This window comes from Prionailurus viverrinus, chromosome A1 (genome assembly GCF_022837055.1).
Source record: "Prionailurus viverrinus isolate Anna chromosome A1, UM_Priviv_1.0, whole genome shotgun sequence".
Lineage (NCBI taxonomy): Eukaryota > Metazoa > Chordata > Mammalia > Carnivora > Felidae > Prionailurus > Prionailurus viverrinus.
The window spans coordinates 11,799,242-11,813,509 of NC_062561.1; the positions used below are offsets into that span (position 1 = coordinate 11,799,242).

The window sequence follows — 14,268 nt, forward strand, 5'->3', positions numbered from 1 at the left end:
TGTCCCTTTTACCCACATCACATTGTATTGTTTATTGTACTATATAAAAAGTTTTAAAGTTGTGTAGAATGATTACCTTCTACTTCATTGTTTTCTAAAATTGTTTCATCAATTTTAGTTCCTTTGCCGTTCTATATACATTTTGGAATAGGCTTGTTTCTGTCTACAAAAAGTCTTGCTGGGATTTTGTTAGAATCTCCAAACCTGTAGATCAGTTTGAGGGAAATCTGACATCTTTACTATGGTGAGTTTTCCCATCCATGAACATGGTATGTCTTCCATTTATTTAAATTTTCTGTGGTTTCTTTCATTAGTATTTTATAATTTTCAGCATACCAATCTTGTATATGTTTTATTAGGTTTATACTGAAGCATTTCATTTATAGTAGGAGTGATTGAAAATAGTATTGTGCTTTTAACTAAGGTTTCCATCTGTTCCTTGCTAGTATATAGAAATACAGTTGATTTTGTATATTGAGCTTTATATTCTGCAACCTTGATGAATGAGTTTTTTATTTTTTATTTTTGTAGATTCTTTTAGAATCTTCTATGTAACAACCATGCCATCTGGAAATGTGGCTTCTATTTAATCTGTGTGGCTTCTATATCCTTTATCTTGCCTTAGTGTGTCTGGCTAGGGCTTCCGGTGTAATCTTGAATAAGAGTGGTAAGAGCAGACGTATTTGTTCTGTTTCTGATCTTCAGAGGAATTATTCAGTCTTTTACTGTTATGTATTATGTTAGCTATAGGCATTTGATGTTTACATATTGAGTTTTCTACTCTATACCCTTGCTAAACTCAATCTTTTCTCTCTCTTTTTTTTTTTTTAGTTTGTTTTGAGAGAGACAAAGACAGTGCAAGTGGGGGAGGGGCAGAGACAGGGAGGAGAGGGAGAGAATCCCAAGCAGACTCCATGCTGCTGTTGCAACATGGGGCTCGATCCCACAAACCGTGAGCCAAAACCAAGAGTTGGACACTTAACCAACTGAGAGCCACCCAGGTGCCCCACTAAACTCAATCTTCTTAATTCTGGGGTTTTATCTGTAAGTCCTTTTGGAGTTTCTATGCACATAATCATATAATCTGCAGATGGTAGCTGTTTTGTTCCTTTTTTTTTATCTTTATATTCTTCATTTCTTACTTTGTTGACTACCATCTTTATTACTGGGTCAAGTAGAAGTGATGATGGAGGTATGCTTGTGTATGTTTTGATCCTAAGTAAAAATCTTTCAGTGGATCATGATTAATGGGCCATCAATAAACATGATTTATGGTGTATAGTATTTGTAACACCCGACCTTTCTCAGATAAAGGAAACTTTCATCCAGTTTTTAGTTTGTTGAGCTTTTTCTCTTTTTTGTCTTAGTTTTCAAACTTTTGTTGAAGTTTTCAAACTTTTTTTTTCTTTATTTATTGAGATTATCACACCATTTTTCTTTTTTTGTCTCAGTTTATTTGTTTTGAGAGAGCACATGCCAGCAGGAGAGGGGCAGAGAGAGAGAATCCCAAGCATGCTCCCCACTGGGAATGTGGAGCTAGAGCTCATGAACCATGAGATCATGACCTGAGCTGAAACTAAGAGTTGAATGCTTAACCCACTGAGTCATCCAGGCACCCCTTGTTTTTCTCTTTTTAATCTGTTAATATGAGGAATCTAACCTTGCATTCCTGGGATAAACCCAGGTTTTAATAACGTTGCTACGTTTGGTTTCCTAATATTTTATTTAGGAATTTTGCATCTTTGTTTATGAGAAAGAATGGTATGTGATTTTTCTTGATTTTTCTCATTGGGTTTTGATATGTTGTGCTAGTTAGTTGTATAAGATGAGTTGGAAAAGATTCCCTTGTGTTTTGAGTCTTTGGAATTATTTATGTGGCATTGAAATTATTTCTTCCTCAGTTATTTGATAGAACTCACTAGTAAAGCTATGTAGACCTGGAGTTTTTTCCTTATAGGAATATTTATTGATTGTTGATTAAGTTTATTAAAGGTATTTTTTTTTTCTTGAGTCATTTTTGGTAAGGTATAGATTTTCTTCATATTTGAATTTTCACATGCTGATATGTCAAAAATTTATGATTGTCTTCTGAGTTTTTACTTTATTGATCATATATTTGTTTTCTTTTGATTCATTCATTATTAGGAAGTATATTTACGAATTTTTTAATGTTTGGAGATTTTTATTTTTTGTTGAAGTAGAATATAACTGAGGAAAGTGTAAAAAATTATGTTGTCTAATATTGTCTAGCTCTGTGACTTTACACAAAGTGAAAACAGTTCTATAACCGCCATCCAGATAAAGAAGTAGAACATTACCTATACCCAATATAGCCTCTTTACCCCTCTTTTAGTTACGTTTCCTACCAAAGATGCTCAGTATCTTGACTTATCATAGATTGTTTCCTTGATTTTGAACTCCTTCAGAAATGTAAACTTGTGTCGGTGGGCGGGGGGGCACATAGTATATGCTAAATAATATTCTAAATACTATATGTTTACTTACAGCTTTCAGTTTTTCTTTGGCTAATTTGTCCTTATTCCAATCTATTCTTGAAAATTATATTCCTTGGATGTAAGCTTTAGCTTTGCAATTATAGTCTTTTCCCGCATTGAGGATGGCATTTTGCTGTCTTCTGGCTTATATTGTTGCTACTGAGAAGCCACTTACTAGTTTAAATACTGTTCCTTTCAAGGTAATATGATGGCTTTAAGGTTTTGTTCTGTAGAATTCTTAGTATTTTGAATTTAATTCTGTTTGCGTTCTTGAATTTATGGATTGATATTTTATGCTGTTTTCCTCAGATAGAGGTCTCTTTCATGTTTTCTTTTGATACTCCCGTGAATCATGTTAAACTTTTCTGCCTTCTGTATATTCTTTTGACCTCTCTTCTAGTTGACTAATTCTGATAGCTTTTTTTAATCTGCTAATAAGTATGTCCATTGAGTTTTTAATTTCAGTTTTTGCATTTTTTATTTTTAGAAATTTTACTTTTCTGGTTTACTCTGTATAATTATTTATTCCTTGTTATTTTTTTAATGATAAATATAGTTTTGCAATTTGTTTAATAATTTGTTCAATAATTGTAACATCTGAAGTCTTTGTGTGTCCTGTCTTGGTGTTTGGTATTTCTGCTGATTCCTTCTCATAGTGTCATGTTTCTTCAGGTTCTTGATTATTTTTGACTTGATAGTGCTCATTTTGACCCCTGCAAACATCATAGTGGGGATTGTTTGAGGTGCAGAATTTTACTTAATTAGGTGCTTGGAGGTACTACCACTCAGGGGTCACTGAGTTCATATGTTGAGGTTCTCTGGACAACTCAGGTAATATGAACCTCAGCAAACGTGCAGGCTCATGGCAAAAACTAATTAGCTGTACCTCCCTTGTATCTATGTTGCCTTGCTTAGTACCAAGGCAGCTTTCTCTGCTGTCCCCTGGTGATGGGGGCATGGGCACATGTTGATTTCTGGCTTATCTTTGTGATTTCTTTTGGAGATGGGGTAGTATTCTGCATTGATGTCAGGAAGGTCTCTTTGATATTCTACTTTGACAGGTTGAGATTTACTTCTGTCCCTCTTGCCTCATAAGACCACCAAAACTGAACTCTAGATTTGTCAGGGTTGGCAAATGGCCTTAGAGCCTAAATGGATATAATGTTCCATTGCTCCATTTACTATTCTCAGGTCTTGTATTTGGTTTTATTTTGGCCAAGTAATTTGTGATGCTTTAAAAAACATGCTTATTTTGTTTTTTTTCCCCTTATTATTTATAATTTTTGTAGTTGGAGGGTTAGTGCGAATAACTTAGCTTGCCAGTAGTGGAAATGGAAATTAACATACAATTGAAAAAAATTGGGGAAATGTTTAATAAAATGTTTTTTGTTAATTAGAGAGGTGACCTACTGTAAATTAGGAAGTAGTTATAATAAATTACTTGGTGGGAAGATAGGTAACTTATGTTTATTATTAATTTTGTTTATACTTATTTTTTGGTTTGCATCTAATAGTTTTCTTATTTTAGGGGTAAAAATATTTCCATCATGGCTCATTCAAAGACAAGGACCAATGATGGGAAAATTACTTATCCTCCTGGTGTCAAAGAAATCTCAGATAAAATATCTAAAGAGGAAATGGTGAGACGGTTAAAGGTGAGTATAATTGTGTTACATTTTGGGGGCATCTGTTTAGGGTGGGCTGTTACCTGTGGAAATCACATAGAGCTGTATTTTATTAGGGCATCTGAAAAACAAAGCTAAAAAAGCAAATGAAAGCTAAAAATGGCTTTCTAGGGCCTCCTATACTTGAGCATAAAGAATCAATCTGTAGTACTCTTTATATTCTTTGTTGTCTGTAGAGAGTTCTCCTTTGTTCTATATCTCATTTATTTTAGAAAACAACCATTTTACTCTAAGAAAGGAAGTTTACAGTCTTTGTACTGAGCACTCAGGCTGTGTTTTACTTTCTTGTAAGTTATTTTGAGAGTAGGTTAAAGTGCTTTACTTTTAGCTTCTCTCCCTGCTTCTGACATGCAGCAATGAATCAAGATTGATGGTGAACTTCCATAGATGAGGCAGTCATTGTATGGCTAGAGTCTCTTTATACGTGTTTGAACAATATTTTTCTTTTGCTTCAGGGCAGTGATAGTCCCTGTGATTATAAAATGGTTAAAGGAGCAGAATGGCCAAAGAGAATGTTAAGCTAATTCATCACTTAGTGGACATGTTTTTATTTTTCAGCATTTTTTCCCTTCTAGATTATATCTACCTAGACGTTTATGTTGCTTGATACATTATTATTATTTATCCAGTGTTTTAAGACTGGAAAACCTACCTTAATTAATCATTGAAGGCCTAGGAACCTTAAAGCAAAGTACTGTTTTATGGGTATTGCTGCATGGTTTATTCCTAATGCTCGTAAATTTCCTATAAAGTCTTAGTATTATACCTTTATGCATAAAGTATTAGAATGTCAAAAAATATCGGAAGTTTATTATTCAAAGGAAAAGACATCTTTGAGCACATTAAAAATACCAATTTGTGTGTGTTATATCTAGTTAGGAACTTGTGTATGTTTTGTTAAAAATAGTGCAGCTACAAGCCCTTTCTATATGACATGTTCCATTTTCTGTGTATCTACATTCTCTTCATCTATTGACTTTTTAGAGAAGCGAGTATTCATTTATTTCCTCAGATTATATTTCAGCAGTGATAGGTAAACTTCTCTATTGTTTGCTAAGAAAATATTATTAAATGCAGAAGTTATACTTAAAGGCTGATTAACATTTAGTGTCTCGTAGAGATGTTATTTTCTCAGACATCTTTAATAGACAACTTAAATGTGAGTTACTGAGTTTTATAACACCATTTGAGTTGTAGACAGTTTTGAGGGATTCTCATTATCTAGCCCTTGAGTAAACTTTGTTAATCTAGGTGGAATGATTTCCACAGTGCTCACATTTAGTGTTTGTAATATGTTTTCATTATTTTGTTGACATCTATGCCCAGAAATCTGGTTAATATACTTTTCCTTCATTTTTGTTTCCTAATTTATACTTATACTTACCCATATTTTTAGCAACCCTCTTAGAGAATTATAAAAAGGATTTAATGTGGGCTGATGGTAATTTTTGAAATGTACAATTATGGGGATAAGTTTTGAGAATTACAACAATTTGTTAACAGGTAAGGTGTCATTATATAATTTGTAGAGTTTCCTATAACATTTTATTCAAAGTATACTGAAACTCTTCCTCTTTGGTGAAGAGATTCTAGAGAAAGTAATGGTTTCCTGCATGTGGGTCTCTTTTTTTTTTTCTTTGCCTCTTTTCATAATATGCGTAGGCCGTCAGAGCATACATCTTACATCAATAAAATTAATAAGTTAGGAAGTAACTCTGGACCTCGTGCCCTTAAGCTAACTGTAGTGCCCCACTAGCAGGATTAGTCTACTCTTGTTTCTGGTGTCTGGCATAATAGAACTGAGGGTCTGCCCTCTGAGGAACACTGTTCCCTAGCAACACATTAGATGATTTATTACTCAGAAGTCTAGCTCTCTGGCAGAGTAGAAATCCTTGTGTTTTTTAAGGACCAACTCATAGCTATTGATACTTGGTGGCAGCCCTACTTGTTGATTAGTATTCGCAGCACCACCTAGTGGATGCCAGGTGGTTACCTTTCCATTAGAATTGTATTTAAATGTGTGCTCCTGTCAAGTTAGGCGATTTAAAGTCTCATTTGAAGTAAGAATAGTACAGATGGAGGGTTCATTGCGACAACTGGTACTGAAATTAGAGAAAGCTTTTTACAGAACTCAAATGGTACCAATTCTCACCATTTTTATTTCTGTCCTGCTTCCTTTATGTAAATGTTTTTGAAAAAGGAACCATTTCCTATAGGTTATTTCTGCTCACTCCATACATGTCGGTGAGTTCTGCTAATAACTATCCATGTCATATTCTCTTTTACAGTGGCACAAGAAGTATTTTGTTGGATGCTGTGGTAGTCACTTCATGGTAGCTTTTTAGTGTTTAGGAATGCATCTTCATCATCCTTTCTTAAATATATTTATATATTCTTTTTTAGCTGAATATATAAATCTGTATATCTGGAATGGTTTATGGCCCAGATGGAAAAAATAAATTGTTTCTTTTCCTAAGAAGTATAATATAAGGATTAGGTATATTATGTATAAAAAAGGGGCGCAGTTTTTAAGAAGGACATACTCCTTTTAGTCCAGTTGTAAAAGACCAGAAATGCCATGTAAGGCTAGTTGTTTGGGTTTTTTTAAATATCTATATAATTTATTGTCAAGTTAGCTAACATACAGTATATACAGTGTGCTCTTGGCTTCGGGAGTAGATTCCTGTTTTTCATCACTTATATACAACACCCAGTGCTCATTCCAACAAATGCCCTCCTTAATGCCCATCACCCATTTTCCCCGTCGCCCCCCCCCCATCCCCATCAACCCTGTTTTCTCTATTTAAGATTCTCTTATGGTTTGCTTCCCTCTCTGTTTGTAACTATTTTTTTTTTCTTTCTCTTCCCAAATCGTCTTCTGTTAAATATAAGGCTAGTTTTAAACTTATTTGGCAAGCAGGTATGATGGGTAAATGGAAAGTATTTTAGTCTTTTAAAAGAAAAGTTATTTTTCTGTAGTTTTAGAAGGATCTGTTCTCTCTCAGAGGAAAAATGAAAGTACTTTATATTAATTATTTGGAAGTTAATCTTTGCAATTAATTTGGATGTTATTTCAAATGACTGTATTTTTGCATGAAAGATTTCATTATTTCATTATTTTATTTTTGTACAGATGGTTGTGAAAACTTTCATGGATATGGACCAGGACTCTGAAGAAGAAAAGGAGCTTTATTTAAACCTAGCTTTACATCTTGCTTCAGATTTTTTCCTCAAGCATCCTGATAAAGATGTTCGCTTATTGGTAGCCTGCTGCCTTGCCGATATTTTCAGGATTTATGCTCCTGAAGCTCCTTACACATCCCCTGATAAACTAAAGGCAAGTACTGACTTAAAGAACTTAAAATAGTAACTGGTGCTTCTATTTATCTTTCTAACTAAAATGGGAGTTAAGGTATTTGGATAATTTCTTTGGATATTTCGACATTACCTGCAGCAGTCTTTTATTAAACAACTTTACTTTTTAAAGACCCCCCCCCCCCCACACACACATACCCCATTTAGTACTTACTTTTATTAAAGAATTTTGATCCTTAGGATAAGAAGTAGATTAGTACAGTATACTCTATACTTTTTATAGTATGTTGTCATTAGCTCTGTTTCAGCAACACTTGGAGGGGGACACTTTTCCCTTTTGAACATCCATACTGAAGACCATATTCATTATTTAAAACATGGTATTTAATATAAGCCTGAATGTATACCATATGAATCATTCATTTAAAGGAAGGTGTGATTGTGATGTGAATTGTATGGAAGACAATACAGTGAACAAAATTTTAATGAAAAGTTAGGAACGACTCCTAGTACCTGTTTAAAGTAGTAGTAAGTAAAGCCATATGAATGGAGAATCTTTAAAAGAGGAAAGAAAAAAGGAGACTAGCATGATTAGTCTAGCTGCTAGAAAGTGTGAAATAACTAGAGCTGTGCAAAAAGATATTGAATAAAGCAGGTTAGAAAATGAGAAAAACCAGTAATGATAAAAGATAATTGTGGAAACTGTGGGTTAGAGAATGAATACATAAGAAGATTATTAATACCCAGTGTGGATAAAATGACAGACAGTTTAGGTTTATTTCATTTAACAAGTATTGATGTTTTAATTATGTGTCAGGTACTGGGTTTACAGTGGTGAAAAAGAGTCATCACACAGCCCCTAATTTCATGGGGTTGCTTCTTGATAATTGGAGTGAGGAACTTGCTCATTTCATCAAGTCTGCCAAAATTCTAGCATGGAATGCCCAACCTGCTTTGGTCGTAGTTGTTTAATATTTTAATTTGGTAAAGAATCTCAGGATAGGGGCAGTATTTGTCACTTAAAGGTGGAATTGAATTGTGAAATTTGAGAATGGTCAGAGGTTTAAGTAGATAACATGAGCTGATCTGTGGACTTGTGTACCCAGGTATATATTTTATTTTGTAATTATAAACCTCTAATTTGGAGATGGGATGTGGGCTCTTCCTTACTAGTGTCTTGTTGGCATTCTGATGAAGAGGAAGGTCTAATTTAAGAGCACTGCCACAGGTTTCTTCTGCGTCTTGTGGATTTCTCAGTTTGCATCATCAGTAACCTATCCTAGAGCTTTTGGGTAGTGAAAAGTCCTCCCAAAAGAATATTACACATCTGTTCTATTTATAACAGGACAATTTATAGGAAGAATATTGAGGAGCTGAGACTAAATTAGCATCGTTTTGGATTCTATCCCTGAAAAATTTAAAGTACCTTATATTTTCTGTTCATATTTTTTGGTCTTATTTTAAATGCCTCTTTCTTTTTGTTTTGTTGAGGTAGTACTTAAAATTTAATCATTTCAAGGATGTTCTCTAAATATTTATGGAGTAGTTTTCACTATTGATTAGCATAAAGTTTGTATTTTTCTTTGTGGTAGCAGCAATAGAAAACTGACACATTGATCCTCGTATTTCCACTGTCAATTTATTGTTGTCATCAGAAAACCCTTTTTATACATCTGGCTTCATGTGTAATAGGTCAGTGATTGTTGTAGAGGTGATAAATGATTGTTTTCTTTCTATCTCCAGGTAGTCAATGTGGCACTTAGTTTTCTCTTAATCACACTAGGAGGGTTTATTCACAGAGGATGTATTTTGTACAGTATTGCTATCAAAGTAACCATTTTGCAGGTTGTACTTTTCATAGTATTTTTTTTGAAAAGCTAGTCAGTTACCTGTATCTTTCTTCTCCTTTAAAAATATTCTTATCATTTTATTTAGAAGAGAAATATTTTTTTTCTTAGTATTGATTGGTTAGCATGCTTCCTTTGCAGAATTAGCTTTTTTAATTTTACCCTTTTCTAAGATCTTAAAAGGCTTATCTCCATAAAAATTGCCTTAAAGTGACATTGAACCTATCTCTATCCAGGTACAAAAGGAAGACATAGTAAAAAAATCAAAAGCCAGGAGATGGGGATAGATCAAGAAATGGTGGGGAAAAACAAGTAATTACAATGATTAGGTAGGAAAGCTTTATAAGTTAACTTCCACAGGTCTTTTTAAAATTTCTAGGTTTCTGTGATCTAGTATATTTTCACTTGGTGATTTATTTTGGAATTTTAAGTTTCCCAAGCTGTGTTTTTGCTGTATAATTATCTATATAGTGCTGTTCCAGCAAACCTAACTAGCTCTCTGTCACTGCCACCTTTGTTATACTCATAATAGGATAAATTTTGGTTTGCTAGTTTTTGGGTCTAGTTTTTTAACTTGCTTTAAGATGGAGGTTTTTCTTTATCTAAGAGCATGGTAAATTATTTACTGTTTTCCTGTGAAGGGCAATAAGATGTTTAGTGTTTCCATATGGTAAGATTTTTCTAAGAAGTTCCAGCTAAATATAGTTTTTCCCCCTGGTTCTTTATTATGGTAGATACACATGAGTGCTGAATTAGCTTTAGGAGTTTAGTGAATATTTTTCCTTAGCATTCATAATCTAAACAATACTTTGTCTCTTTTTTTGAAGGATATATTTATGTTTATAACAAGGCAGTTGAAGGGGCTAGAGGATACAAAGAGCCCACAATTTAATAGGTATTTTTACTTACTTGAGGTAAGCAATATATCTTGAGATGATATTTCAAATTGGGTTTTTTGCTTGTATATTTTTACTAATTAAAGTGTTCACCTTTCGCTTTTTTTATTTCTTATTTTTAGAACATTGCTTGGGTCAAGTCGTATAACATATGCTTTGAGTTGGAAGATAGCAATGAAATTTTTACCCAGTTATACAGAACATTATTTTCAGTTATAAAGTAAGTTCATTTTACTAGGCATATAACTTATTTTAAATACATAGTATTTAAAACCTATAAGTGAACATGCATTAACTGTTTGTTATGATGAGTATTTGGAAGGTTCTAAGTAACATTAGAACTCATTAACATGGGGCACCTGCTTGGCTCAGTCTGTTAAGCTACCGACTCTTGATTTCAGCTCAGGTCCGTGATCTCACAGTTAGATCAAGATCGAGCCCTTGGTCAGGCTCTGAGCTGACAGGGTGCAGCCTGCTTGGGATTCTTTCTCTCTCTCCTCCTCTGCCTCTGCCTCTGCCTCTGCCTCTATCCTGCTTGTGCGCTCTCTCTCTCTCTCTCAAAATAAATAAATAAAACTTAAAAAAAGCCTCACTAACATTATTTTTATAGATGTTTTAAAAGTGAATAGAACTTAGTTTGTAAGGTATAATACAAGAGTGGCATAAGGCAGTCTATATAGCCAATATAAAAATATTTTTTGGGTTATATTTTTTATCCTTAAATATTATTGGCTCCTTGATTCATGTAAATAGTTGAGTTTTTGTGTATTCTTTAAAATTATCTACTAGTTGTGTCTCCCTCTCTTTCTGCCCCTCCCCCATTCATGCTCTGTCTCTCTCTGTCCCAAAAATAAATAAACATTGAAAAAAAAAATTAAAAAAAAATAAATAAAATTATCTACTAGAATTAACTTCACGGCAGTTTGATTTTCTGAATTTAAGGCAAAACTAAAGTTGATATTTGATTCAATTGCTTTTGATTGTGAGACTGGTTAAAATTAGGGAAAAGTAATCTAGGAAATACTGTTTAAAATATATTTTGGCTGCTCCTATAAGATTTGGAATAGAGGGAAGCTTTAAGTGAATATATGGAATTTGATTTGATATTTTAGTATAATGTTTTATAAAGTAGTGTTCTTCAGTACCATGTTATGATTAAATCCTGTACACTTTATTTTTATTATTTTTGAGAGAAGGCGTGGTCCTTTGCGAAGTTGTATATATTCTAATACTTCATGTTGTACTAGTGTTAGGAAAATGTTTATGTGCACATGTGCGTGAACAAGGGACAGGTGGGAAGGGGCAGTGGTGGAGGGAGAAAGAGGGAGGGGGAGGGGGGGAGGGAGGGGGGAGGGAGAGGGAGAAAGAGAGAGGGGAGGGGGAGGGCAAAAATCCCAAGCAGGCTCTCCACTATTGGCACTGTCACTGTGGACCCCATGTGGGGATTGTACTCTTGAACAGTGAGATCATGACCTGAGTCTAAACCAGAAAGTCCGACACTTAACTGACCCACCCAGGCACCCCTGAATCCTGTATGCTTTAAATAAAATATCTATTTTGAATTTCAGCAATGGCCACAATCAGAAAGTTCATATGCACATGGTAGACCTCATGAGTTCTATTATTTGTGAAGGTGATACAGTATCTCAGGAGCTTTTGGATACAGTTTTGGTAAATCTGGTACCTGCACATAAGGTAAGTAGCAACATATACCAATATGTCTAAAGCCTGTTAATATTAAGGTCAAGAATTTGTGCTTATGTTCCAAATACAATTTTTCCTGCTTTAACCTTAGTTTTAGAGAATCTGTTTTATTGGTTAATATTAATAAATATTAGTAAAACATGGTATACTTATTAGTTACTAATTAAGTAGATGTAGTTTATGTGATAAAATATCTGTAATAACTATGTGGTGTAGGATATGTTTCAAGGAGTGAGTTAATACTACTTAGATGCTATCATATAACTTTATGTGTCAGGAGATGCTGAAAGCAGTTAGAGCCTTAGTTCTAAGACAGCAGTAGTTAGATGGAGTTGGGGGGTGAAATTAAAAGGGAAGTCTCTACTAATTTCTGGACAAAGGATATGTTCATGACAGTGTTTCTTCCCTTGGTGATATTAATCAAGACTTGTTTGTGTGTCTTGTTCTTTGAAAATGACTAACTCTGCAGTAAACAGTTGGAAATAATGGTTCTGTGAAAGGGATAAAAGAGAGAGTTAAAAAGAGGGGCCAGGGAGTCACGAGTATAAAGATCTGTGCAAACTGAAGAACTTCCTGGCACGGTGTAATCTAATTTCACAAGTATGTGACATTCACACAAAAAGTGCTTCCATGAAGATGACTGCATAATTTAATATTTCCGGATTTAAAAAAAAATTTTTTTTTAACGTTTATTTGTTATATTATTGAGAGAGACAGCATGAATGCAGGAGGGGCAGAGAAAGAGGGAGACACAGAATCTGAAGGAGGCTCTAGGCTCTGAGCTCTCAGACCAGAGCCTGACACAGGGCTCCAACTCACAATCCAACTCACAAACCGGGAGATTATGACCTGAGCCAAAGGCAGACGCTTAACCGACTGAGCCACCCAGGTGCCTCTAGTATTTCCAGATTCTTAAAATAGTCCATCAATGCTGAAAGTTAAATACTGCAAATAGACCTAAACATTCAGATAATACATTTGTTAGATAAAAATAATAAATACCTTAAAAGATTTAAAGATAATATATGCTTCAAGGGATCAAAGGCATGAAAATAAGAGTTAAAAACATAATAGCTAGATATATGAAAGAAGTTTAGGAAAAAAGTAGAAATGAGAAATGGTCATTGAAATTAAGATCTTTACTGGGTTATAAAAGATTTTGAAAACTAGGAGATAGATCAAGGAATTATACAGGTAAGTGAGATAAAGAAGACATGAAAAATACTGAGACATGAAAAACAGAATGAAAAGGACCAATATAATTTATAGTGATTTCAGAACACAAAGTAGAGAGTAGAGAAGAAATGTTTAAATAAAAATTTGCTTAAAATTCTCCAGAACTGTTGGAATGCATGGATTTATGGGTTAGGTAGCAAAAGTCATGAGCAGAATAAATAAAAATAAATCCCAGTCCAGGAACATCCTGGAGAAATTCTAGAATGCCAACAGAAATTCTAGAATGCCAAATAATCTATAAAGCACCCAAAGGGAAAAGGCACGACACTTACCAAGGAATAAAGATTAATCTATTGCCGACTTCTCAGTAACAAGGATAGATGCCAGAAGATAATGGGACTATATTTCCAAAGTGCTAAGATAAAATAACTGTGCATGTATGTGTAGGTGTGTGTAGTCACATACCCAATTTGAGTGCAATTAAGATATTAAATACTCACTTGTCAATAGATTCTTCCTGAATGAACTATGTGAGTATTGTAGAATGATGGAAGTTGAATTAAAAGAAGGAACAAGAAATAATGATGTACAAAGAAATGCTCCAAATAAGAACTAATACATTAAAAAAAATAGTAGCAATCATAATGACTACAGGGATGTTAACAAAATAGTCCTGAATTACTGGATATGAATAACAAATAACAGATGAGATATAATGGCTTAATGGAGAGTCAGTGAGTGATCTAATCCTGGTGGTGGTGGGGAGTATAGAGCTACTGATTAACATCAAACTTGAAGTATTCATATTAAAATTTTCAGGATTAGAGTAAAAGAAAGAATTACAATAAATGTAAATGGTCTAAATTTGCTACTTAGACTGTCATACTGGATTGAAAATAATCCGGGGGGGAAGGGGTGGTGTTGTGCATCTGGGTGGTTTAGTCAGTTAAGTGTCTGAGTCTTGATTTCAACTCAGGTCATGATGTCATGGTCCTGAGATGGAGTCCTGTGTTGGACTCCATGCAGGTTGCAAAGTCTGCCTAAGATTCTCCTCTCTGCCCTTCCTCCACTATCTCTTGTGCATGTCTCTCACAAAATAGGAATAATAATAATAATAATAATAATAATAATAATAATAATAATACAGTTG

The 14,268-nt window shown here is 34.0% G+C and overlaps 1 protein-coding gene across 8 annotated transcripts in view; it reads left to right on the forward strand.

The window, feature by feature from the left end:
* The window catches only part of PDS5B (PDS5 cohesin associated factor B), a 202,131-nt gene that overhangs the window by 64,234 nt on the left and 123,629 nt on the right, over positions 1 to 14,268 (forward strand). For all 8 annotated transcript variants that reach the window (XM_047863753.1, XM_047863743.1, XM_047863783.1 and 5 more), the window contains 5 exons: positions 4,024 to 4,150; positions 7,314 to 7,517; positions 10,170 to 10,256; positions 10,361 to 10,458; positions 11,807 to 11,933. In XM_047863753.1, the coding sequence (XP_047719709.1) occupies positions 4,043 to 4,150; positions 7,314 to 7,517; positions 10,170 to 10,256; positions 10,361 to 10,458; positions 11,807 to 11,933 (624 nt within the window). In that variant the 5' untranslated portion in view covers positions 4,024 to 4,042. The remainder of the gene's footprint in view (positions 1 to 4,023; positions 4,151 to 7,313; positions 7,518 to 10,169; positions 10,257 to 10,360; positions 10,459 to 11,806; positions 11,934 to 14,268) is intronic.